The 27,193-nt window shown below is 44.4% G+C and overlaps 1 protein-coding gene and 1 pseudogene across 3 annotated transcripts in view; both read left to right on the forward strand.

Annotated features, from left to right (window-relative positions):
• The first annotated feature begins 382 nt into the window (after window positions 1–382).
• On the forward strand, window positions 383–1,407 carry LOC307104791 (putative ATP-dependent RNA helicase DDX49; annotated as a pseudogene). Its single transcript has one exon. The product of its transcript is annotated as a putative ATP-dependent RNA helicase DDX49 (transcript).
• Window positions 1,408–12,742: 11,335 nt separating this feature from the next.
• LAMA4 (laminin subunit alpha 4) overlaps window positions 12,743–27,193 on the forward strand; it is a 137,279-nt gene continuing 122,828 nt past the window's right edge. The window contains exons 1-2 of one of the 2 annotated variants that reach the window (XM_079780270.1): window positions 12,743–12,969; window positions 13,158–13,497. In XM_079780270.1, coding sequence (XP_079636396.1) covers window positions 13,303–13,497 — 195 coding nt within the window. In that variant the 5' untranslated portion in view covers window positions 12,743–12,969; window positions 13,158–13,302. The remainder of the gene's footprint in view (window positions 12,970–13,157; window positions 13,498–27,193) is intronic. The other variant, XM_079780271.1, reaches the window with a different exon arrangement.

Genomic DNA, 27,193 nt, shown 5'->3' on the forward strand with positions numbered 1-27,193 from the left:
CCATCTTCAGTAGCCAGCTGGAAGAGATGCTTATTTCAAGGGCTTTGGTACAGAATCAGTTTCACCCTGGAGATCTCTTCTCTTAGAATACAAGCCTGAGCCATGGTAAGCCCAGTTCTTAAATTGCCTATGCTCAGGTATACTAGTTAATAAAGAGAGAAAAGAAGCCTTTGTGAATTAAATGTCTCCTTCCAGAGTGGCAGGCAGCAGGGATGGCTGGGTTCGCTGAGCTCGGTCTGTCCTCGTGGCTTGTGGAACAATGTCGGCAGCTGGGTTTGAAGCAGCCCACACCCGTGCAGCTCGGCTGCATCCCCGCCATTCTGAAAGAAGCTCTCTGAGGATCCCTATGGTATCTTCTGCCTTGTCCTGACACCCCCCAGACATGGTGGCTCAGGCCCTGGAGCTCTCCCGGAAACCACATGTGGTCATCGCCACACCAGGGCGCCTGGCTGACCACCTCCGCAGCTCAGACACGTTCAGCATCAAGAAAATCCGCGTCCTGGTGATGGACGAGGCAGCCCGGCTGTTGGAAGCCCTCCGGCAGCTGTGCCGGCCCGCAGGCAGACGCTGCTCTTCAAGCCACCCTGACTGACACACTAAGGGAGCTGCAGGGCCTGGCCACCAACCAGCCCTTCTTCTGGGAGGCTCAAGCCCCGGTGCGCACCGCAGAACAGCTAGACCAGCACTACCTGCTGGTGCCTGAGAAGGTCAAGGACGCCTACTTGGTCCACCTGATCCAGAAGTTCCAGGATGAGCATGAAGACTGGTCCATCATCACCTTCACCAACACATGCAAGACCTGCCAGGTCCTGTGCATGATGCTACACATGTTCAACTGCCCCACTGTGGCTGTGCATTCTATGATGAAACAGAAAGAACGCTTTGCTGCCCTGGCCAAGTTTAAGTCCAGCATCTATCGGATCCTGATCGCAACAGATGTGGCCTCCCACAGTGCAGGTGGTCATTAACCACAATACCCCTGGGCTCCCAAAGATCTACATCCACTGAGTTGGCCAGACAGCCCGTGCAGGGCGGCAGGGACAGGCCATTACACTGGTGATACAGTATGACATCCACCTGGTTCATGCCATCGAGGAGCAAATCAAGAAGCTGGAGGAGTTCTTGGTGGAGGAGGCTGAGGTGCTGCAGATTCTCACACAGGTCAACGTGGTGCGGAGGGAATGTGAGATTAAACTTGAGGCAGCCAACTTTGATGAAAAGAAGGAAATTAATAAGCGGAAGCAGCTGATCCTGGAGGAAAAGGACCCTGACCTGGAGGCCAAGCGCAAGGCTGAGCTGGCCAAGATCAAGCAGAAGAACGGGCGCTTCAAGGAGCAGGGAGAGCACACGTTGCAGCAGCAGAAGGCCGGTGGGACTGGCCACAGGGGCCGTTTACCCAGGGCCTGACCTGAGGCCGGCTCAGCCCCAGGGCCTGGCCTAAGGCCCACTCTGCCCCTACCTTCCCAGCCTAAGACTCCTTCATCAAACTGAAGGTTGGAGAGTTGGAGGGCAGTTTCCCCCTCCCAAGCTGCAGGGTCCCCCTCAGTGGAGCCCATGGACACCCACATTGTACCCTGTGGCCCCAGCTGGCCCCTTCTCGAAGCCTTGGCCAAAAGTCAAGCTATAAAGGGAAGAACACTGGCCATGTGGTTGGGCCCATCTCCATAAACAGTGACTCCAGCCCAGGGTCCCTGAAGGGGGTGCTTGTGTCATTTGCAGGAGATAATAAATGGGCCTTTTGACTTAAAAAAAAAATAAAATAAAATAAAAATAAATGTCTCCTTCCAAACATGCTCCTCTTTCCTCCTATCCCATAATCCATTTTTGCCACCACTATTTTTATTTTCTAATAAATACTAAATTAAGAATAACAATAAGTGAATTATTTCTCAAAATCTGATAGCAATCTTGAATGCTGCTCTTTTGATATCCTATGGCTCAGCTATGTCTTAATTTGGGTTGTACAAGTAAAAATGTCATAGACCGATGACTTCGCAAGCCAGGTGTAATGGAAATAAATCATGCCTGGCTGAGAACTTGAAGATCAGCCTTCGGGCCATGGTCTACTACTTAATAATGCTTCCCTCTCTCTCAGCTCCAACTTGGATGATGCCACTCATTCCACAGAGTTGTCAGGAGAATTACTTGGGAAAGTGTAGGTGACAGCATCTACATATTCAAAAGGTTGAAAAAATGAAGACCAATGTAAAATGCCAGAGTACTAAAAACTTTAGTAACTATATAGTGTGAATTTGAGTCCCTAAGAATACTAGATAGGACATTGTCCCTTAAATTACGGTCTAGTTGCCTAGACTCACTTCTAGGTACTAATCCTACCAAGTTTTACTATGTCTGAGTCTACAAATAAAATTGAAATAGAGAACTGAGTCAGTTAAGGACATAATTCATACTCAAATCACTTTGGACTGAAAGAGCCAAGTAATTAAGGACAGAGTAGTTGGGGCCATGGATTGTCTAGATGGTGCTAATGGTTAATATGGAACCTTTAATAAAGGACTCGATGTTGTCTTACATTGACAATGAGACCATAACCATGTGATAGCCTGGATAGCAGCCTCCATGGGAAATGTTAACAGCTATTAAATACTACATTGATAATAAAGCATCTGCAATTTTGTCATAGCTCTGAATATTAAAATGACTGAAAGAAAAGTGAAAAATACTGTATTATGCTATAGATAACAGAATTCTATTAACTTTCTATAATTATTAACTTATCTCTCTGTCTTCTTCTCCAGAATATATTAGTCATATAACAACAGCAATAACATGAAAATTACTAGTAATAACAATTGCAGCAATGAGACCCTAGCACAGGTGCTGTGTGGAGGAGATATGAATGCGCATGGAAAATAGGAGTAGTTACCCAGAGCTCTCTTTAAATCCACTAGTTTTCATCAGCATCTCTAGGTCCCAGTGATGTCAGGGTGAGAATTCGTCTAGAAATTCCCACAGAGAAATCTGACTTTATTTAAAGGTGAGAACCTATGTTTATGGGTTAATTTATTAGTAAGAAACTACATAGATTACAATCCCAAATACCATAATTGTTTATTTTTACATATGTATATACACACATATTCCTATTTAATAATTAAAAAGAAAAGAGACCTGTCCAGCCAGCATGGCTCAGTGGTTGCACATTGACCTATGGACTAGAAGGTCACGGGTCTATTCTCGAACAAGGCACATGCCTTAGCTGTGGCCTCAGTTCCCAGTGTGGGATGTGCAGGAGGCAGCCTATCAATTATTCTCTCTTGTCATTGATGTTTCTATATCTCTCTCCATCTCCTTTCCTCTCTGAAATAAATGAAAATATATTTTAAAATGTAATAAAATAAAAAGAGGCCTTAGGAGCTGGTTTAATAGAAAAAAATATATATTTTTATTAAATAAAGAAAATACGTATGCACTTTGCTTGAGATAAATATAATTAAAGTTAGTGTGAGACTTTTGAGAAAACAAATGAGGGCTAAATAAAGAAGAAAAGAAAGCAAAACTGAGAGACAGAGAAAAAGAGAATGACTAGGGGTTTATTTAGAAGTAGTCAGAGTAGACCCTGGGGCCAGCAGTGCATGAACTTTACTAAGGGATAAAATGTGTAACGGGTAGAAGTTGTCTCATAGGACTTACTGTTAGGCAACACCTGCCTCTGGCAGAGGACCCCAACGTGCTGTGGTTTGGTAAATTTGGGACAGTAAGTGTTGGCTGAGAAACACAGAACAAATGTTCTTTTCTTTCCAGGCCTATCCTTCCCCTGCAACAGGAGGGGATGACCCTATTGAAGCTAAAATTCACTTCAGCCTCAAGTTAAATATTAGTTTTACGAATTGAGGTGTCTGTGTTGCATCTGAATTGTGCCAGGGATGGGGAGTCATGTTCAGGGGACATAGTGACAGTTCATATTCTGTGTTTGTCACCTGAGGCCTAGACTGTTATTGTACCCATCTCCAGCTGGTCCCCCAGGCCCCAGTCTCTCCACTCCAGTGCGCCCTCCACGTGGTTATCCAATTAATCCTTCCTAACTCCCCTGTGCTCCTCTCTCTCTTCTAGTAGTAAACTATAGAGTAATCAGCACCTTACCTACCTGTTTCATACTATCTCCCATTATTCACCCAAATGAACTCTGTGCAAGGCGTCGGCCAGCCTGCCCTTGCCCTTGCCCTTGCCCTTGCCTGAATATACATGTGTTTCCCCACTCAGATGCCTATGTCTATGTTGTTCCATTTGCCTGAAATTCCCTCCCCTAGGCCTCCCCACCTGTCTTCCATACCTAATTTCTAAACCTGTGTGGAGATCCAGCTCCAGTCTATATGTAATACCTTCTCTTCTCATTGAACTCACTCAAAGGGATCTTTTCTTGCTTCTATCCCCAAGTACGATGGATATGTGCTTATCTTGAGTACTAAGTTGAATTGTACGTGTTGCCTTTAACTACTTGTTATAAATCTCCCTTATTAGATTATAAGGCTGTCCCTAGTATAATCCACAGTATCTGGTACATAATAGATCCCAGTAAAATGACAGTTTGTGCATTGTGCATTACATAGTATGGATATATAATGTTTCCCCCAAAAAAAAGTATTTAAAAAAAGGAATACCATGTAAGAATCTGATCTAAGAGGAATCTCAAAAAAAAAAAAATCTTGTCCAAAACAAAACTCTTGATTGTCTCCATTCTCTGCCAACCTGTTCTTCCCATAGTACTTCCTATTATAGTAATGGCAAATCCATCACTCAAGTTTGCTCAGACCAAAAACATGGACATCAGCCTTGAGTACTTTCCTCTCTCATTTCCCATATTCAGCAAATCTTAATTTCCTGACTCCCCCTAACGGAGTCCTACATTCAAAATAAATCCAGAATTTGATGGCTCTGTACGCCTAATGCTAATATTGTGGAGCAAGCCACCATCATCTCTTACCTATAATATTGCAATAGCCTCTAACTGGTCTCCCTGCTTCCTCTCTCATCTCTTTCCTTATAATCTATTCTTCACATTACAGACAAATTAAGTTGGATCATGTCACTCCTCTGCACAGAGCCCTTCAAATACTTCCCATCTTACTCAGGGCACATGCCCAGATCTGTTTCATTATCTCAATGGTCCTACATAATTTAACCACATAGCCCCCTACCTTTCACAGGGATGGTCCCTGAGCATGGGGCTTACAGAGCCAGTGTGAGAAGAAAGGGCTTCCCAGCCTCCTGTTGGTCTCACAGCAGGGCCCTCCAGTCCAGGCCCCATCCACACAGATGGTCCTCTCAAAATGCAAACCTGAATGCTGGGAGCTATTCACAGTAACATAACAGAGTTACATTGACCTAGAGGGAAAGTTTAAAATGTTATGTATATTTGATTAATTTTTCTAAGAAAATAATGGATGAAATATATAAAATAAACATATAAAATGTATTTTATATATACAAAATATTTAAAAACTAGAGGCCCGGTGCACGAAATTCGTGCACGGTGGGGGGTTGTCCCTCAGCCCAGCCTGTACCCTCTCCAATCTGGGACTCCTGGAGGGATGTCCGACTGCCCGTTTAGGCCCGATCCTGGGACCCCCTCGAGGGATGTCGGTGTTCAGTTATTAAGAAAAACTAGAGGCCCGGTGCACAAAATTTGTGCACGGAGGGGGGGGGTGTCCCTCAGCCCAGCCTGTACCCTCTCCAATCTGGGATCCCTCTCACAATCCAGGACTGCTGGCTACCAACTGCTTGCCTGCCTGCCTTCCTGATTGCCCCTAACTGCTTCTGCCTGCCAGCCTATCACCCCCTAACCACTCTGCTGCCAGCCTGTTTGCCCCAACTTCCCTCCTCTGCCGGCCTGGTCACCCCTAACTGCCCTCTCCTGCAGGGTTGATCACCTCCAACTGCCCTTCCTTGCAGGCCGGGTGCCTCCCAACTGCCCTCTCCTGCTGGCCATCTTGTGGTGGCCATCTTGTATCCACATGGGGGCAAGATCTTTGACCACATGGGGGCAGCTATATTGTGTGTTGCAGTGATGATCAATCTGCATATTACTCTTTTATTAGATAGGATAGGTGGAACACATGTATATTGATGCAACAGAAGTCTGAAGGTATTTCCACCCAATCATTTTCAGTGTTGAAAAGTCAATACCCCACAGTGGAGTAACAATTATTCCCCCTTTTTTAATATCCAGAATTTCTGACTTTCCTATCATTATAATACCTAGTACATTTTAAATTCTTTAAATACAAATATGATCATGTCATTCCTGGGCTTAAATTTCTTCACTTAAAAAAAAAAAGGAACAACAATTTTATGAGATTGATCAGAGAAGCCAGCAGGAGCCACTCTCCCCACTCAACCCCCTACCCCCCATATGGTCTCTAACTGACAATCAAGTGGCAGGAAGGTAAGGTGGAAGAGAGTGTCTCCTTTTCTGCTCACTCTGCTCCCCTCAGGCCAAGCTTCTCCTCTGTGAAAGGCTCTGGCTGAAGTTCAGGCTATGGACTAGCAACAGCAAGGGTGCTAGGTGAGGAGGGGACCGCTTAACAGTTGTTCTTTGCTGTACACATCGTGCCTGTAGGTAATAATGCCATACACTTCCAAACTAGTTAAGAAGGTATATCTTGTGTTAACTGTTCTTACCACAACAAAATTTAAAATTTATTTGTTAATTTTAAACAATTGTTTTTCCTCCCATTAGGTTTATCAGGCTTTTGTTCAGTCTGTAAATATGACTGTGAAGAGCTCCCAGTATTCAGATTTGCATCTTGGGAGGATCTCTTGGTTGCACAGAGGCCTGGACTGCAGGGCAGCGCTGAGACCTGGAGGAGGCTGGGAAGCCCTTTCTTCTCACACAGGTTCATCACCCGGCCCCAAAGGCATTGACTGTGCACTGTGAATAGGGGGGGTTCAGAGAACATTTGGGAACCACATGGCTTCCTCACCCCTCCTGTGGCACCAGTTCCCTCTGTGTAAGCAGCTCCTTCCTGGAGCACTCTCCTTTGCCCCCTTTTCCTGGAACTTTTCCTGACTCCCCTAACCGAGTCCAGGTAAAGGGCTTGTTCTGTGCATTTTATTAGCAGCATGTCTGGACTTTCCCTTTGAACTCCTGTTAATCACTTCGCATTCTTTGCAGGGTCTATTTACGATCTGTCCCACCAGACTCTTAGCTCCTTGAGAGTTACCATCGTGATTTTCATCATTTTACCCTCAGCATCCAACCTGCAATACTGAGTTCACTAGTAACTGATTAAACAAATGAATAAACGGACGGAGGGATGGGTGGGAAGGATGCAAGGAGAACATGCTAAAAACCAAAGGAGGCTGTGATGGTGTCACAGTCAGGAGAGGAAGCATGGATAGCTACATACTATCCACATCCTGAACAAAAGCCTGAGAAAATAATGGGCAGAAGAGCAACCTTTAGGCGGTTCCCATCCTCACCCTGCACCCTTGCTGTTGCTCCCCCTCAGATAGCCTGAACTTCTACCAGAGTCCTTCCCAGAGAAGCTCAGCCAGAGAGGAGAGGAGCGTGAGCAGAAAAGGAGATGCTGTCTTCTACCTTACCTTCCTGCCACTTGATTATCAGCGAGAGATCTCATGGCTGGGAATCGCTCCTGCTTGCTCCTCTGACCCATCTATTGTTGTCACCAATACACAACAATCCTCTGTCTAATTATGTCCAAGATTAGCACCTAAACATCCAAAATAGCATCTGACATGACTTTTTATTTATAGAAGGGCACCCGGGATGCATTAGCAACACCCTCACTAGATTCCTGGACGCTGTGGACAGGCCCAACAGCCAAGTGCTGAAGGAAATGGGCCAACTTGATATTTATCTGCTGATAACTGTATCGGGAAACTCAGAAGGGAATTCCAGAACCTTCTTTTGATAAAGCCTTCAAACCACCAGATCTGCTGCTGCCAAAACTAAAAATAGCTTGGTCTAGCAGGAAAAGCATTGGTGTGGGCGTCAGAAGATGTGGGGCCCTCATTTTGCACAAACTACCTTAGTGTCCTTGTCATTTAACCTCTTAGCCTCTCTGAACATAGGTGCTCTCTACGATGCATTGGGGATGATGGAGCAGACTCCTTGGGTCCTGGGGTAGGTAGGAGTCCCCAAGGAGATAATGGACATGAAAGTACTTGGTGACCGCCTGGCCTCAATCTCAGGAAAGAGAGAGGGTTGTGATAAGAAAGCAGCCACCCTGGAGACACTCCCCAGTTGTAGTTTTAGCAAGAATGAAATCCTCCCCCACTCAGGCCTTTGATGAGGCTCTTTGCTGTAAAATGTCAGCCGTGCTCTCTCCTGCCCTGCCCGCCCTATTACTCTATGGTCCGTGACTGCCTCATTCATGGTTAACACAGGGAAGGCCCACGTAGCAGCCAGAAATGCGAAGGGCTATTTTCAGCAAGTGGGAGGTTACCCAAGTCACAGAATAAATAAACATGGTTATTTTTTCTTTTTAAAAATAGTTATTCTGTTCTTTTTTAAGACTTTAAAAATACAGTATAGTGAAAGAGTATATATTGAGCACGGACTATATGCCAACATGTGTTAACACTTTATATTATTTCATTTACTATTCATAATTAACTCAGTGGAAGAGGTATACGTTTCCCCATTTTACAGATGAGGAAAGTGACATTCAGGGAAACTAAGTTAAGTGTCAAGGTCTCAGAACTTCTTTAAGCCAATCTAAAATTTATACTTTTATACAAAACCCATGCTCCTGTGTATGATGCTGTTTTGCCTCAAAAATAATGATAGAATCCAAGAAGGAAGAGTGAGAAGCATATATCTAATAAAAAATAAAAAGTCCATAGGTCCACGCCTCTCACATAATCCAAGCACCACCTGGTGAGCAGGGAGAGGAGGCCCTGTGTCAAATTTAAAAAAAAAAAAAAGTGTATGATTAATTGACAGTTAATGAAGAACAGGACCTAGTCCTTCAGAAAACAAATGGAAGCAGTTTGTGCACTGAAGAGGTCTATCTCTGACGTCAGAATATGATGTATACATTTATCATCATCATTATTACTTACTAGAGGCCCAGTGCATGATTTAATCATGCACCTGGTGCACCAGCGGGCTGTCCGCCGGTGCCCCAGGCCTTCCGAAAGCCTCCGGCGCTGCGGAGGCTTTCGAAAGGCCTTGCGCCGGAGCAGAGAGCCGGCCAGGTCCCCCGCTTTGGCCTTTGATCGCGGGGTCCTGTCTGGCTGGCTGTCCGCCGGTGCCCCAGGCCTTCCGAAAGCCTCCGGCGCTGCGGAGGCTTTCGAAAGGCCTTGCGCCGGAGCAGACAGGCGGCCAGGTCCCCTGCTTTGGCCTTTGATCGCGGGGGACCTGTCCGGCTGGCTGTCCGCCGGCGACCCAGGCCTTCCGAAAGCCTCCGGCGCTGCGGAGGCTTTCGAAAGGCCTTGCGCCGGAGCAGAGAGCCGGCCAGGTCCCCCGCTTTGGCCTTTGATCGCGGGGTCCTGTCTGGCTGGCTGTCCGCCGGTGCCCCAGGCCTTCCGAAAGCCTCCGGCGCTGCGGAGGTTTTTGAAAGGCCTTGCACCAGAGCAGACAGGCGGCCAGGTCCCCCGCTTTGGCCTTTGATCGCGGGGGACCTGTCCGGCTGGCTGTCCGCCAGCGACCCAGGCCTTCCGAAAGCCTCCGGCGCTGTGGAGGCTTTCGAAAGGCCTTGCGCCGGAGCAGAGAGCCGGCCAGGTCCCCGCTTTGGCCTTTGATCGCGGGGGACCTGTCCGGCTGTCCGCCGGCGACCCAGGCCTTCCGAAAGCCTCCGGCGCTGCAGAGGCTTTCGAAAGGCCTTGCGCCGGAGCAGAGAGCCGGCCAGGTCCCCCGCTTTGGCCTTTGATCGCGGGGTCCTGTCTGGCTGGCTGTCCGCCGGTGCCCCAGGCCTTCCGAAAGCCTCCGGCGCTGCGGAGGCTTTCGAAAGGCCTTGCGCCGGAGCAGACAGGCGGCCAGGTCCCCCGCTTTGGCCTTTGATCGCGGGGTCCTGTCTGGCTGGCTGTCCGCCGGTGCCCCAGGCCTTCCGAAAGCCTCCGGCGCTGCGGAGGTTTTTGAAAGGCCTTGCACCAGAGCAGACAGGCGGCCAGGTCCCCCGCTTTGGCCTTTGATCGCGGGGGACCTGTCCGGCTGGCTGTCCGCCGGCGACCCAGGCCTTCCGAAAGCCTCCGGCGCTGCGGAGGCTTTCGAAAGGCCTTGCGCCGGAGCAGACAGGCGGCCAGGTCCCCCGCTTTGGCCTTTGATCGCGGGGGACCTGTCCGGCTGTCCGCTGGTGCCCCAGGCCTTCTGAAAGCCTCCGGCAGCCATGGTACAGACGCTGAGCTCGCGGCGCCACTGGCACCGCGAGCTCAGCGTCCTGCTGGCCCAATCAGCTACCCGGGCCACCCTGAGTCCCGCCCCCTGCGCCTCCTGCTGGCCCAATCGTGGGCGTAGCGGAGTGATGGTAATTTACATATTACCATTTTATTATGTAGGATAGTTCTTTTAAAGGGACAGTGGGGCAGGATAATTGAGAATTATTTTCCCTCTTCAGACTCTAGCCATCTTGTCTCCCAATAAGCTTTGCAAAGACCCAACTGTGGCTATAAAAGAGGTGACATACAAAAGCTGACAAGCTTAGGGGAGGCCAGCATGGTGAACCCTACTAACTCAGAAACTGAAAGTAACCACATAGGATGGTCTCAAATGAAAATTCCTCACTGAAAGCCTGTCAAGGCAGGTAGCCACATCCTAGGCCTGCAGCTTCCTTGACAAAGGTCAGTCTTACCTAAGTGAGCCTGTGTATTGTCTTTTTGCATCTAAGACAAACATACCTTTGAAATGTCAGAGTAGTCTTTCCCAGACACTCTCAGGGCACACCCTCTACCAGAGCAGAGACCACTGAACCCCTCATTGTTATCTTATTTCCAAATGCCAATCCTATGTGATGTAAATGTTATTAACTATCCTGTACCCACCACTGTGAAAGTAGTATGTGTCTCTCCATTTTGCTTTTTATCCAATCCCAGAGATTTCCCTGCCTTGCTTTCTCTGGGCCCCTTAATCAACCACCAATGGATTTCATGTAACCCTCAAGTCTCTTCCTTTGATTATAATGTACAAAATAAGCTGCAAAACTGCCATTCTTCAGAGTATTTTCTCAACCCATTGAGATTTTTGCTTCCCAGAAATTGTCATCAATTTGGCTCAAATAAATTCACAAAAATGTTCTACAGGTTTGGATGTTTCTTATAACCAAACCATGTTTTTAAGTTCTTTCACTTAGTCAAGTGGGTTAATCAGTTTATATGGAAGAAAATGATCACACTTTGGCTTATTAGTTCATTGCAATGCTATTTTTATATCTTAAAATGAAAACATTACAAATGTTTTGGAATATATGAAAACTTTTGGCTCGTTCCAGCTTTGGCTCTTTCGTATGGCACCATTTTATTCTTTAAAACCAGTGACTTTAGCATCAGATTTACTGGATTCTGGTAGTACTTTTACCACTTACCAAACGTGTATAACAATACCTATCTCATGCAATTATAGTGAAGATGAAATGAAATGAGATACTTTATGCAAATTTGGGGCCACATAGAAGGGATTCAAACATGGGTGTGCCATCTCTCCTTCCTCCAAATTCATGGCCTTTATTTTGTGAGTTTCAAGCAGTATAGATATGAAAGGCAGTTTGGAATCAGTGAAGCCCGGGTTCAAACCTCAACTCAGCTTTTGCCCAACTGTGTGACCTTGGGCAAGTGTCCTAGTCTCTCAGAGCTTTCCTATTTTGCAGGAATGCTGTGAGGTTCACAGGTAACCTGTGCAAAGTATCTGATATATAGTTAGTACAAAATTGTTGTCTCCTTTATCCTTAGAGAAAATGACTTGTTCTATAAAATAGAGCTAATGATCAGGTTTTGTGAAAATGCTCTATTGCGTAATTGTGGGTGATTTCAAACACCTAGGCACTGACCTGGGCATCGTTTCATGGTTGTCTCATCTAATCCTCTTAAAGTCATGTTTTTGTCTTGTGGGAATGTTTAAAGCTCTATCGTGAGGACCATGTGAGTAGAGATACCTGTCAGCTATAGTGGCCACTGACCCAGCCATCGGGGTACCCCAGCAAAACTAGAGCCCAATTTCTCCCCCAAAGTCTTGGAAAGGTTACAGACAGATGTGGTAGGCATGAGATTACAGGCCAAGAGGAAGAGGTCGGGGCTGTGGGCAGTATATTTGACAGGCTCAGACACTGCAAGCCTTGTTCTGGGTCCCTTACAAAGCACCTCTTTAGGATGAAAACAAGATGTTCTTTGTAAATAAAAGTTCATGCATTTGAGTAATGAAGTCATTTTCCAGGGCTGCAGTGAAAGATATTCTTCTCCCAAGCCTCTGGGTGAGGACTGTCAGGAGGAAGCGGGGTAGCCAGTCAGCCCCCAGGGATGATATTAGCACAGAGTGCAGCGGCCCAGCTCTGACAACCTTGCCGGAGAAGGTGGGTGCCCTTCCCCTCTGCCATCTGAAATCATCTACCTCTGGCTCCTGCCCCCAGAATCCCTTTTCACCCACGTCCCTGCAAACTAGGGGCCGAGAGGGGTACCTACGAGATCTATCTAAATACAGAGAAAACACCCAGTCACCTTGGCTAAATAACTAAGAGATGTGAGCAAGCAATGGCAAAAGCTGAATATTCATCTGGGTTCCCTGGAGGGGCTCCGGACTGAGGGGGAGGACAGCCGAGCCCGGGTGTGTGCAAGACCGGCTTGGAGGGGGAGGGCCTGGGAGGGAGAGGTAAGGAGGGAGTGGTGAGGCGGGCGTGGGAAGGCAGCCAGGACCGCAGCCCTCAGTCCAGCTCCGCGGGGGACAGGAGGTGGCCGGGCCGGCCGGGCTCGCCCAGTTCAGTCTGCCTTTTGATGCTCAGCTTTGAGTTCCATCCATCTGTATGTTCTTCAGCCAGCACCTCTGGGGAGAGAGAGAAAGTGAGAGAGGCAAACCGTGGGGAAAGAGAGGAGAGAGAGGGAGGGAGGGAGGGAGGGAGGGAAGGGAGGGGAAAAGGAGGGAGGAAGAGAGAGAGAGAGAGAGAGAGAGAGAGAGAGAGAGAGAGAGAGAGAGACTCCCTTACTCCCTCACTCTCTCACTCTCCTTTTTTCTTTTTTTTTTTACGAAGTTGCTGCTTGGGCTGCCTGGGGTTCCCACATCTGGCTTCTGCAGACGCGGAGAAGGTGAAGTGAGGAGGCACCGCTGCACCGCGGGGGTCCCGGCGAGGAGGAAGGTTTGCGGAGCCGAAAGCCGTGCTGGATGCCCGCGGCCAGATGGCTCGGAGCTCGGCCTGGCGTTCGGTCCTGCGTCTGTGGCTCCTCTGGGGCGCTGCCTGCTCCCGCGCGGCGTCCAGGGACGACAACGCCTTTCCCTCGGACTTTGAAGGGAGCTCAGCGCTTGGCCGACAGGACCCGCCTGAGACCAGCCCGCCCCGCGTGGCCCCCGGAAGGCTGCCGCCTGCCGCAGAGGTACCGTGTCCCTGCCATTGTCACCCCCGGGCACCTGCCCGCGGCTGTGCGTGCCGCGCTCCTGCCCCTCCCCCCTCCCCCCTCCCCTCCCCCCGTCCGCCTTCAGCTTCACCTGGATGAGGTCAGTGCAGACACTTCTGAAATAAGAGAGTTTACTTTGTAAGTTGCATTGGGACGTTGTGAGCTGCGAGTTGAGGCTTTGGAGCGTGCCACGGTTCAAAGCGGCAGAAGTGCCTCCTCGGAGTCCGTCTGCTCGCACCGCTGCGACTCTCTGCCCTTGGTGCCCGGGAGAGTGGTGTTTGCCAGGCCTCAGCACTTGGTGCCGGTGCCCTGCACTGGCTTCCTGCCGCTCTGTCGGGTTAGGACAGGGGGAACAATAAGCAGGACCAATCCTTTTGTCCCAAACTAAACAGAAGATCCTCCCTGGAGAGGGAAGGGGTGGGTGGGGGTGATGGGCACTAAAGCAGCGGTTAGGAAACTGCCAGCAGATGAAGACATGCCGTTGATGATATGTTTATTCAGAGTTGCTGTTTATTGTGCTAAATTACAATAGCTTTTGTGTTGAAGACGTAAGCAAAGGGTAGAAATTGGGTAAAGGAAAATGAACCCAGAGTAAGTGATTTAGGAGCCCCTGAGGCGAGACGGTGGACAGCTTGTCCAGGGTGTGGGAGATGCTCAGTAGGAGGAAAATGAAGTCATTGAAGTTCATGGGAAAGGAAGGAGCAATGGACCTAACAGCACACACACACACACACACACACACACACACACACACCCTATAGCTATAGTTACAGCAACGATAGAACCAAAGCTGTTATGTGGATTGACACCATTCCCAACAGAGTGGAAGTCTGGATTATTGCTATTAAGTCTACTAATTGTCAGTGTAACTGTAGTTATTAATTATTACTGATAAAATAAGGGGCATGAAGATGCCCCTTCTCCAGGAGTGAGCCTTACCCACACCCAAGAAAGGGGGGAGGGTGGGGAGGAGTGGAGCATACCGATGCCCTATTGTGGTGCAAACTGCAACCTCAGGGAGAAAGGGGGCTGGGCTTTTCTGGTCACCTTAGCACTCAGACCCGGGGCCCAGCAGAGACTCCTGGGAAGTCAGTCCTAGGAAGGCATCCCTTCTTTAGAGGCTTGGATTTCACCCCGAGAGGCACTGTCTCCACCTGTTGCTTTGAGCATGGAAAGTCCCTGAAATGCTTAACTTAAGAATAGAGTTGCCAGAAAAAATGCAAGCTGCTCAATTAAATTTGAATTTCAGATAAACAACAAAAAGATTTTTGGTTATGTCTCAAATATTGCATGAGAATTATTTAAACTAAAAAATTATTCATTGGGTATCTGAAATTCAAATTTATATGGGCATCCTGTATTTTTGTCTGCTAATTCTAAAGAGAGAGGCATATTTTTTAGCTTTCTTCCCACAAAAAAAACAACAACACAAAACACACACACAAAATAATTATTGGATTTTTAGTGAACCTTAAGTTTATTGTTAAGACCCTGAACAATTTTTTATATACCCGTTTGTCCAGTAAAATAATAGGAAGGTGGCACACCAAAGTGTTTACTTGCAGGCTTTGTGGTCTAATGATCCCAAGTTCAAATTTCAACTTATCTGCTCCTTACCTTGGGCAAATTATAGATGCACAAGTTGCAGATAAAGAAACTGAGGCTTAGAGGAGTTACTGATTTCTACTTCACATTCAGTTATTGTGATGAAACCAGATAACACATATAGAGTGCTTAATGCAGTGCCCAATATAGTATAAATGCTTTATATACCCTAAGTGTTGTTGTTATTATTATAAAATACATGGATGATTGGATAAAAAGAAGCACTTATCTGGGAATAGTTCTTAGAAAAAAATTTTACAGTGTTCTTTTAGTTAATATTGCTATATCTCTGTCTATATTCTTCCAGCCAGAAAGAACACCCTATAGTGAGTTAAATTTGTAATACTGTTAGTCTCATAGGTTCAGGATACCAGAGCCTTTAGTTTAGGGAAACAGACAGAAACGATTAGTCATTCCAGGAGGGTCAAAATATATGATGTAGAAAAGGTGGGATTGGAATAATTACGTTCCCACTGCATAGTTTCGCATAATGCCTCCAGTTAGCCTGCAGTCCCACAGAATCCCAACGCCCGCACCGTTGGGTTTCCCATGCTCTTTATAGCCAGTATGGAGACTTTAAACCAAATATATTCCGGAGATTTAACAACACGGTAAAACCACCCTACTGAGTTGGTTCAGGAGATTGTATTTATATCTACAGAGAGAGAACGAGAACATGGACACATCTGCTATGTTGTTCCTGAGAGGTTGGAGATGTGACTGGAAGGATATTCTAAAAATAAATTCACTTTATTTCAATTGGATTTGTATGAATGGTTATTCCTCAATTGTCCTTCAAAGGGAAGGAAGAAAAGTACTAAAGCCAACATGCAGCAGTGGGAGGCACTTGGCTGAAGGCCTTCCTAAAGCTCCCAAGCTCCTCAATAGGAGGGCTTGTGTCCTCTCCACCCCTGGTCCTCAGCCTGTGACATGGACTCCAGCACACTGTGGTGCACAGTGAGAGTTAGCGGAACAAATGCATGAAATATGCATTGAGTAAAACGTTGGAGAGCACTGACTGTCCAAGGAGAAAGGTCCTTCCTTTCTTTCCAAAACAAGCCCCAGCTCTCCCTGGGAGGCAAAGAATTTTTTAAAGAGCACCCAAGGGTAACTCTGTGCTCACTGGGAGGATGTTCTCGCCTTCTGCTTTTTTACAAGCAATTCACTGAGTCCATTATTGATGAGTTTATGGTGAGAGCAGTGATTCTTAGGAGGTGGGGGTGGGCAAAGGGGAAACTAGGCAATTTTAAAAAGTATATTCAGTATTCTGATATTTCACATTTAAGGAAGTCTTTATTTTGTCATAGCAAGACTTGGATATTGCAAATAAAACTAAATCTTCTTGACCACATAGATGTGCAACTGGAGGGATGGAGATGGGAACAGTTCCCAAGGACAGAATGTCAGAGTGTCCTTGGAAGAAGTGACATTCTGATTTATCAAAAAGAAGCAGGAGTTAAACAAGGTCAAGAACACTAGGCTAGAGGTCCAGACTGCATAGCTGGAAAGAAGCCACACAGAGACTCAGAAGGAGAGGGTGGGGACTTTGCTGGAAGAGCAAGGTGGGAGGCGGCGGGCGGCCATGGTGCTATTACTGCCTTTGGTAGATAATTGAGAAAATAAGGGACATAGCTGACAGTATGAGCAAACTTTCCTGAGAGGGGAAAACCGGAATTCATTTCCTGGCAACTGACTGGGTGTTGCTGTTGTTGTTGGCTTCCCTCCAAGAAAATCTATTGGCCCCTGATTTTCCCCACACTAGACAAACTTACCTACTAAAAACAAGCACATGAACTAGACTGGTTCGGAGGGACTTTTCCTCTGGACTCTTTCCACTATTGATATGCGATTCCCGTTCTCCAGCACGTAAGTGGGCGCCAGGCCACTAAAGGATTGCAGAATGTTTATTGAAAGACAGTTTAGATCTCTTTCACTATCTGCTTTCCTTTACCTTCTCTGGCCCCATACTTTGAAAAAGGACATTCAGAATCATACTAAGACCTCCAGTCACTGGCCTGGGCCATCATTCTATACTGCTGTTCAGCAGAGGAATTAGGTCATTTGAACCCCTATTCAGTCATTATTTCACTCACTTAATACTCATCCAATGAGCAGGTTTGAACCCTTACCTCATACAGAGCAAAAAAAGAAGGTGCCTGGAGGGACAGAAAGAAAGCAGTCACATCCCTACCCTCAAGGAGTAAGCATTCTAAGAAAGAAAAATACATACATAGTCACTGTATGAAGAAGAATGAATCAACGTTCTGTAAGAGTGGCTACAACCTAGTGCCATGATAGCAAGGTGGGAAAAGCATTACTCTTAAGATAGACCAGTAGGGTACAATCACCTACTCACCAAACACCAAAGAAGATTCCTAAAAACATTATTTTAGAAGGACCGGAATATAGTCATGGCAGTAGTAATAATAATAGCATGGCTTATAGCTAACACCCATTGAGTATTTACCACGTGCCAGACACTGGTCTAAGCACTTTTCATGAGTTATTTCCTTTAACCCTATGACAACTTAATGGGACTAATATAGTTATTTTCTCATTTTGCAAACCTGGAAACTGAGTCAGAAAACACTTGCCCTATCACCCTACCTGGTAAGTAACACCGCTACAAAGGAGTTGATAAGGGTAATTTTGATTATGCAGGAGTATCTGGAAAAAGGTAGTTAGGTAAGTAGAACTCTCTGCAGGCATAATTTTAGCCAACGTTTTGGGAATTTCTTAAAATGAAGATATATAAAATGCCATTTACGTAGTACTTGCTAGATGAGTAGCATAGGGAGCATAAAATTTTAGGATTACCAAAGAATTGCAATAACTTCCCTTCCCTGTTTATTAACTACTTTTTAAACTACTACTCAAATAGAAAAGGAAATAATTAACACTTATAGACTTTTATAATGTCCCATGAACCTACATGTGTTATCTTATTTAGTACTCAATAGTGAAAATTATACCCATTTTACAGATGAGCAAATTGATGGAGATGGTACAGCATGGGTTACTGGACTAGCCTGCAAGAGACTTGTATTAATTTTATGGGGTTTCCAAATTCTATTCTCTTTTCCCAGCATATCACTGAGTTTGCCTGATAGATTTCTTTCTTTCTTTTAAACTATAGAATTTTCTTGTATCTTGTTTTGCTTTTAAAAGCATGTTCTAGTATGTTTCCTCTACATAATGCTGCAGTCTACATTAGAAGCTCATGATTTAGATTAACATGTAGAGAATTAAAAACAAACAAACAAAAAAACATCTACAGCAATACATACATGGTCTATCTTACAGAACTTTTATAAAATTCCTGGAATATTAAGACTAGCTTTTACTATAGTTCCAGAGTTCTCTGCTTTAACCAAAAGAAGGTTTTTAGTTGTCATAAAGTTTACATAGCACAAAATTTAGCATTTTAACCATTTTAAGTGGCATTAGGTCTATTCACATTGCTATGCAACCATTACCACCATCCATCTTCAAAACTTTTTTCATCTTCCCAAACTGAAACTCAATACTTATTAACAACAACTTTTCATTAACCCCTTTCCCCAGGCCCTGGCAACCACTATTCTATTTTCTGTGTCATCAATTTGACTAACCTAGGTATCTCATATAAGTGGAATCTATAATATTTGTCCTTTTGTGCCAATATTTGTCCTTCGTGAGCTTTATTTCACCTAATATAGTGTATTCAAGGCTCATCCATGTTTTAGCATGTGTCCAAATTTCACTCTGGGTTGTTCTTACCTTTTGGCTACTGTGAATAGTGCTGCTCTGAACATTAGTGTACACATATATTTGTTTGAGTCCCTGCTTCCAGTTCTTTTGGTATATACCCAGAAGTGGAATTGCTGATCACATGGTACAGAGAAAGTTATAAAACTCAAATTCTTGTAGAGGCCAAGCAAAAAATAAGTGGGCAGCCCTAGCCAGTTTTGCTCAGTGGGGAGAGCGCCAGCCTACGGACCAAAGAGTCCTGGGTTCGATTCCGACCAAGGGCATGTACCTTGGTTGCAGGTTCCTCCCCGGCCCAGACCCTGGTCAGGGCTTGTGTAGGAGGCAACGAATCGATTTGTTTCTCTCACATCAATGTTTCTCTTTGTCTTTCCCTCTCCCACTCTCCCTAAAAATCAATGAAAAAATATCCTCGAGTGAGGATTAACAAAAAATATTAAAGCATAAAAAAAAAAGAGTAGGCAGTGAAAGGAACACATCCTGTGAGCGATGGAGCCAAGGCAACAGGAGAGGAAGGGGGTCCTCTGCCAGAGGGGCAGCCACCTCGCCGTGCTGCCAGGTCTTCTGTTTTTTCAAGAGAAGACAGAATCTGGATTCTTAAGTGAAACTGTTGATTCAATTCTTAAAAATGCTCTGTGGAAAGTACATCTGATGGCCCAATGCAGCCTGAGGGCAGTTTATTTGCAGTGTCTGAATTAAAACATTTTAAGTTCACCTTTCATCAAAGGCACAATGTGGGCATCTAGCCAGACAAATGTACTATGAACCCAGCTCCACTACTTTTTAGCTGTTTGACTTTGGGCAAAATTTGTTCATCTTTCACAGACTCTGTTTGTTTGATTGTAAGCTGAGCAGAAGTGCATTTGCCTTGCAAGATTGTCGTGAAATAAAATATACATAAACTGCCTAACTCAAAGTCTGACCTTAGTTCTCTCTCCTGTTCCTCTCGCCTCACCCCTCTCTTTCTTCTACTTTGTTTTTATCTATCTGCAAGTTAAGATTTGTAGTATCAGTCTATTTTTATCTAAATATTTTTTATTCTGTAAATTTGATTACTTTTCCATTTTTGCTTACAAATTTGCTGATTATCCAACATTTGAGAAACAAGAGACTGTTGGTTTAGTTTTTATAATTAGTGTATCCCTAATGGTTCTTTGACCATAGCCTTAGGATTATCTGAGCAGTTAAGATAAATGAATGAGTTTTTCTAAATCCCCAAAAACCTAAGAACAAACAAGCAACCAAAAAAAATAGTAGCTTTGACATAACAAGGACTATAGCCTTTTTTCCTCTTTCTCAATTGAGTTCTCAAACCTGACTTGTCCCAATTTCTTGACATATATAATGCCAAAAACAGTCCTCTCCTTTAGGGATTTTCCTTGTTCAAATTATAAATATAATGATAATGATGGCCAGACATGATTTTGAAACATTTGATCAATTAGAAACCATTAAAATCAGATTGCCAATACATACTATAAGTTCCCAAACTTAGCATTTGCAGACAATTACTTATTTGTTTTCTAAAACAAGTAAATTTGCTAGTTCATCAAGATGCAGTGACTACATACAAGAAAATTTATATATCTACTCCAGCATTTGCCAAAGAGCAGTATTTTTTTTCAACTGTTTCTCTTTTTGCTTCTAGTGTGGTAAAGTTAAATTCTGGGAAATGCTTTACTAAAGGGAAGTTTAACCACAGATGTTTGTAATTCCAACTTAAGTTTCCCATCAAAGTCTTAATGAAATTCAGCTGCCAGCAGTTCGGCTCCGAATCAAGTCGTTTTCATGAGAAACTTGAGGGAAACGGCATTCCAAGGCTGAATAGTAGTGGGAAAATGTTCATCTACAAACCCAAATCCTCTGCATAAAGAAAAAAGACATAAAGAAACAAAAGGAGAGAGGAGTGGTCAGATGTACTTTGAGTAATGTGCAACATGACCCTCTTTTCACTTCCAGGACTTTCTTAGTTTGTGTGACATATTCTGGTGGGAGCTGGAGAGCTGGTGTTTACTTAAATGGAGTGAAACATCTCCATTTATGACTGCATGGGAACTGATGAGTTAGAGAAACCCCATAACAATAACAGTTGCATTAGCACAGTTCTCTTGTAGCCTAGACCAGTAATCCATGCTGTACACCACAGTTAAAAGGACCCTTGAGCACAGTGCAGATTTTTGTGTATTACTATTTACTTGGAAATGATACCCTCCTTTAGATGGAGTGGCATGATTACTTTAATGGAAATCAGGGAGTCCAGAGATCAAAGATGTTCTTACTAAAACCCACCTCAAACTTGACTGTTACATGCAATACTGTGGCTAGTTACAAAGTGAATTGCAGCACAGCATACTAAATTAAGCAGCGCTATAAAGCCAAATGCCAGCCCAAAGAAACGCATACTATAGACACCAGCAGAAGGCAAGAGAAATGTCTAGCGAGCCCCGTATTGTCGGATGCTAGGGCTGTAGAACCATCTAGAATGACAATAAGAGCCAGAGCACATATTCAGAGTCTTGAGCTTAAAATCATGCCTGGCCTCTTCTTGCACAGCAGAGTGGCTCTACGGTGCCCTTCAAGCTTCACAGCCACAATGTGTGTGATTCCCCTTGACCAACAGAGACACAATTTGACAAGCTGGGTGCCCTAAGCGTAGCCTCCCTTCCTGCTGATATGACTTGAGTCCTGAGAGCATCTGTCATCGGTGATTCTGTCAATTCTCAGGTCACAGGTGAGGTGCTAAATGCCTGTTATTTGAAGATTGAACACATCCGAATGCCTGGAGATGGACCAGTGTCTCTCTGTGGTGCATGATTATTGCCTCATTCCTTTTTGGTCCCTTGGAATTGTTGTCTGTCATGATCAATGTCAGTAGACACCCTGAAATCCCGTTCATAAGAGGCACCCCTGAAGCTTCTGCTGCATCACAGAATCAGCCTAAGGGGACCTGTTTGCACGCAGAGCCAGTGGGTGGCTATCACTGGATGGATAACCCTATGGTACCTGCGGTGGGAACCATGAAATCAAAGGAATCATAGGATGTTTACTCTAGAAAGGATGTTCTGAGATTCAACCCCCTCATTCTGTAGGTGAGGAAACTGTGTAGCAGGTAGGGGTTGGGGTTCTGCACTCAAAGACACAAAGCTCATTAGCAGCAGTGCTAGAAGTCAGAAGACACCGTTCCTGGATGACTCTAAACATAAAGCTCCCCACAGAGAAACAGGAAGCATGGCAATGGAAGAGGTAAGGCGCATGGAGAACTCCTGAGAGGAGACTCAAGTCAATGCGACTCCTAACAGTTAAGCGGCACATGACAGAAGGCCCAGAGAGGAGGACGTATTTCATGCAGTGCAGAAGGAAAGGAAGGCTGGGGACAGATTATTGGTTCATTATACACATCCATTAAAATCACTGCATTATAGCATTCACGGGATAGCTGTCAATGATAAGGCAAAGAGGAAGTCTAACTCGATAATCTGCTCTAGATTGGTCAGAATGCAACATTTAGAAGCCGATATTTTCAAGGACCTTTCTGGTTGTCAGAATTGTCAGTAGGTGAGGGAACCTGCCCTGGTGTGTGAATGCCTTGATGGTTCCTGGCTGTGGGGAAGAGGAGTCTAAATCATAGTGACTCAAAGTGTGGCCTCAGGACGGCAGCATTAGCACCACAGGGCATGTGTGAGAGATGCAGACTCAGCCTCCTCTGCTGAATCCGAATCTGCATTTTCACCAGATCCCCAGGTTGTTCACATGCACATTAAAGTGTGAGAAGTGTTAGCCTCTAAAATGCTGCTGGGCTTGAATTTTAATGGACTCAGGGGAAATTGGTAACCAAGAAAAGGGAAGCTTTTTGGATACACTGCAATTATAGGGAGGCTTAGAATATAAAACCAAATCAAGTTTCTGAGGGGCTCACAGGTACTAGCCTCTGGCCTGAAAAGTTACACTTTAGAATAAAAATTTAAAAAGCTTCAAAGCAAACTGCTGCTTTAAGACATGTGAAGAAGCTGAAAAGGTTATGTCACGCTGAAAAGGTTATGTCACTTACTGGCCTGCACATAGTAGGTATTCAGAAGGGGTTTTAAGGAAAACATGAAATGAAAGAGGAGGTTTCCTTCTCTTGCCTACTTCCCAGCACCCATAGCCTAGAAATACAGCCTCTGGAGACCCTGTGTCCTTGAGGGGAGAGGAGGCAGGGAAGAATATATTTGTGGAATTTGCTTGGAAATAGGGTGTTGCTCAGACTCTTCAGAAAATAGTGAGCTTGTGATGTTTTTCTTACTAACAAGGGAGGCTTTCTAATTCAGTTTAATGTATCTTTAGGGAGTGAGGAGTGTGGTCTATGGTCCTACACTAGAAAAATAACGTTAACAAATATGGCAGAGCTAGTTCCTCACGATGAAAATTGCCCAGGCTAGACCTCAAGCTGGAACTTTTCTGGACAGATTAAGATCTGCAAGAAAGTGCTCTGAAGTCGAGGTCTGTGCCGCCTCCTGCATCAGAGGAGGCCTTGACATTCTCCTGGCAGATTCCAGGTCTCCTAGATGCTGCCTCAGCCCCGGGAGGGCCCTTTGCTATTTCATAACAGCCTTAAAGGACTGCAGCTATCCTTGAACCCATTCAGGGCGGCTAACTGGCTGATTTCGAAGATCCTTGTAGCTTTCATTCCTAAGCCTTGATTAGCACTTGCTAGGCATTGTTCTAACTATTTTAAATGTATTATTAATAAATGTATTATTAATAAATGTATTATTAATTCATCTATTTCTCATAATATAATAAGGAAGACCAGTACTATTAGCACCATTTTACAGATGAGGAAATGGAGTCATATATAAGTTGAGTAATTTACCCAAGGTCACAGTTTAAGAAATCTGGCTCTAAGCTCTTAAACTTTGTCCTGTAATGACCCTCTAACATCTTTTTTTCTTTTTTCTTTTAAATCTCAGAGTGCCTTAGACTATCTCAGCTAACAAGAGTCCCTCGTATCATCCAGAAATGCCAGAATGGTCTTAGTAGTTGAGGAATCTGTAAAGAACATGTAAATCAGTGCTAAGCATTAGTCATTTCAGTGGAATCCTGAGTTTACTATAGGGACTTACTACTAAAAAGAACTTGATAGACGGATAAGGAAAGAATTTGAAATGCAATAAAAGCAGAACCTCAGGGGACATGATTAGACAGAGAATGTCAATCATAGGGAAATGAGTGAAGGTTTAGAAACAGTTTATTTTTAAATTTTTTTCTATAAAAGACAATATAAAAAGAAAGGGACTTTAACAACAGCAAGGATTGATCAGATCTAAACGAAACATAGGCTGTTAGCTCCTTTCTTAGACATTTGCAAGCACTATATAAAACAATAGGTCTGAAATAAGTGAGCTATTGCTTCAACACTTGATGATTACGAGCTGAGAGGCACATGCGCGAGGCACTGATGATCCCATGTGATGGGACACAGGTAGACTCTGCCCTCTGGGCTAGGAGACTAGCTGTGGTAGCAGTGGTCACCCATGAAGGCCATTGTTAATCTGAGAGGGGGACTGTATTTATTACAGTAGTGGTTCCCCCAAATTTTCATGCCCAAGAATCTCTACTATTTCTTCTATTCTTCTAGCCTCATGTTTTAAAATATTGTGTACTATATTAGTTTACTAGGGTTGCCATAATAACATACCACAGACTAGGAAGCTTTAACGGCAGGAATTTGTATTCTCACAGTTCTGGAGGCTAGAAATTCAAGATCAAGGTGCTCTCAGGGTTGGTTTCTGGTGATTGCTCTCCTCCTGACTTGGTGATAATGATCTTCACTCTGAGGCTTCACAGGGCCTTACGGCCTTTCTTCTGTGCACATACAGAGAGGGAAAGAGGACCTCTGATGTCTCTTCCTTTGTTATACTGACACCAGTTCTATCAGAATAAGGCCTCATCCTATGATCTCACTTAACCTTTATTCTCTCTTTTGAGGTCCTGTCTCCAAATACGTTGGGCATCAGACACGTAGGAACTGGGGAAGGGAGTGGGGAGCAAAACTGAGTCCATGCCTACCAAGTGAAGTATGTTAAGCAATAACTCATTTTTTAAATGAGGCAAAGCAATTTATAACTGCAAAAGAGAGCTTCTGGTAAAATTAGATGTTCAGTGTTCTGATTCTATATTTACTTTGGTCAAAAGTAAAAACAAAATTTAGCATTTAATTTTAGTTGTACATTTTTTAAACAGTATGTCACAATTAATTCTAATTAGATATTTTAAAATACGGAAAATAGTATGCTGGGTCCTATATTGTCACTTTGTATTCCTTAGGTGTCCAGGGACACTTGATTGACCAGCATAAATATATTCTCTTGTTTTTTAAAAAAGGTACCCACTGCCTTTTTTAAAATAAGTGCCATGTATTCTACAAAAATGAATAAACATGATCAAAGAGATAAAACAAGTGCATTAATAGTGTAATACAACTCAATTGATATGTAATAAAAAAACAACAACATTTAGAGGGTCTAGAAGGTGGCAGATGGGAAGGTCACAGGTGACTTCAGGGGAGAGATGTCATTTGAGTTAAATATTTAGATTGAAGAATATTTAAGCTGAGCAGACTGGATTAGTAAAGACAAAGGATTTCTTCTAGAAAGGCATATATTCCCAGTTACTGGGACTGGAAATGAGGGAGCCATTGAAGATTCTAGAGCAGAAAAGAAATTCAATGAGAAAAGAAATTCAATAAGAATTGTGCTTCATCAACATTAATCTGGAAACAGGCTGTTGGATGGCTTGCGCAATAGGCAGCAGAGAGCCTCGCATCAGGGTAACCTATGCTGTGTATTGGTAGTTGTCCAGGAGAGAGAGAAGGGCCTTGATTTGGATGGTGGCCATGGTCTGGAAAGGGAAAAACAGATACTGGAGTCATTGCAGAGATTCTATCAAGATGACTTGCCATATATTTGGAGAGCAAAGATGATGAAGTCAAGGTGTTTGTAGAAGTATATTATATCATGGGGAATCTCTTCAGAGAAATTTTAACAGAAGACCTACTAAATCAGTGGCTTCTGAGCTAAGGTTTTATTGAAATGCCTCAGGTATAACTTGGGGTGAGAGAGGCTAAGCACCAGGAAGTTGGGGCTCTGCTTTCTTCTACTAGAGCATCTTTCAAAATTTGTTTTAGAGATGAATTCCACCTGAGATTTCACTAGGATGGGGGTAGAAGATTTCTCTGTTCTAAAACTGTTGAAAACCATTATGCTGGAAGTGCCCCAGTTGATATTCTAAATCATGAAATATCCAAAATGTTACCCAAAATCTTATTCAAATCAGTGCCCCCAAGGCACTTTCCCAACAGTATAGACACTGCCTCAGGGCCAGGACATGGTGCTGATAACCAGAGCGGCTGCTGCTTTGAGCTCAGCTGCAGCAGCTCCAAACAGGAGCTCACCATCTCTAAACAATTGGTGCTCTCCTGAGAGATATTTTTACACTTCCTGTTCCTTGTCTGAGGATATTTTTGGCCCTTTCCTCGGAAATTAGGAAATTCCATTTTTGTCTCAGTTATTACCTGGGAGTGCTGATCAAAACAACAAAGGAATTTTAGGAAAAGGGTAGGGTGGTAGCGAGTAGACAAGACAGCTGATATACGTTGGACCTCATAAGGAGTGGTCGGATATTTGCTTGGTTCTTATTTTTCTAAACCAATTAGTCCATCACCATGAACATCATCTTATCCTAGAACCTAAACCACAGTTTATTCCCCGCACCCTGAGCTTAAAAAGATTGTTCCTAGTCTTTCTCTCCTCTTCCCTCAATACAGGATTACACCTCTCTGTGGTTCTTTACCTCCAAACGCCAAAATGCTTCCACTATGAGTGCTTCCACTATGTCTATTAAGAGAAAATGAATATTAAAAACTGTATTTTATCTTTACTTTTTCATTTGAATAAAAAAGTAACACCCTAAGCGTTTCAGTGTCATGAGGCAAGCTGCAGCTTGTTTTATTTGCTTTATGACGTACGTGCAGAACACCAAGGGAGAACTGATCTTTTGATTGATTAGGAAAGCTTCCTTTATGTCTCAACCTATAGCTTGAAGCATTTAGCATTTAAAAATTAGCTATTGATGTTGCACCAATGTTATTCCAAACTGCCAAGTATTGGAATTTGCAATAACTACTAACTCAGTTGAAAAATAATGTTAACCTGGACAGTATGGCTCAATGGTTGAGCATCAACCTAGGAACCAGGAGGTCACAGTTCAATTCCTAGTAAGGGCACATTCCTGGGTTGCTGGCTTGGTCCTCAGTGGAGGGCTTGCAGGAGGCAGCCAGTCAATG

The sequence above is a fragment of the Cnephaeus nilssonii genome (assembly GCF_951640355.1).
Source record: "Cnephaeus nilssonii genome assembly, chromosome: 9".
NCBI classification, from domain to species: domain Eukaryota; kingdom Metazoa; phylum Chordata; class Mammalia; order Chiroptera; family Vespertilionidae; genus Cnephaeus; species Cnephaeus nilssonii.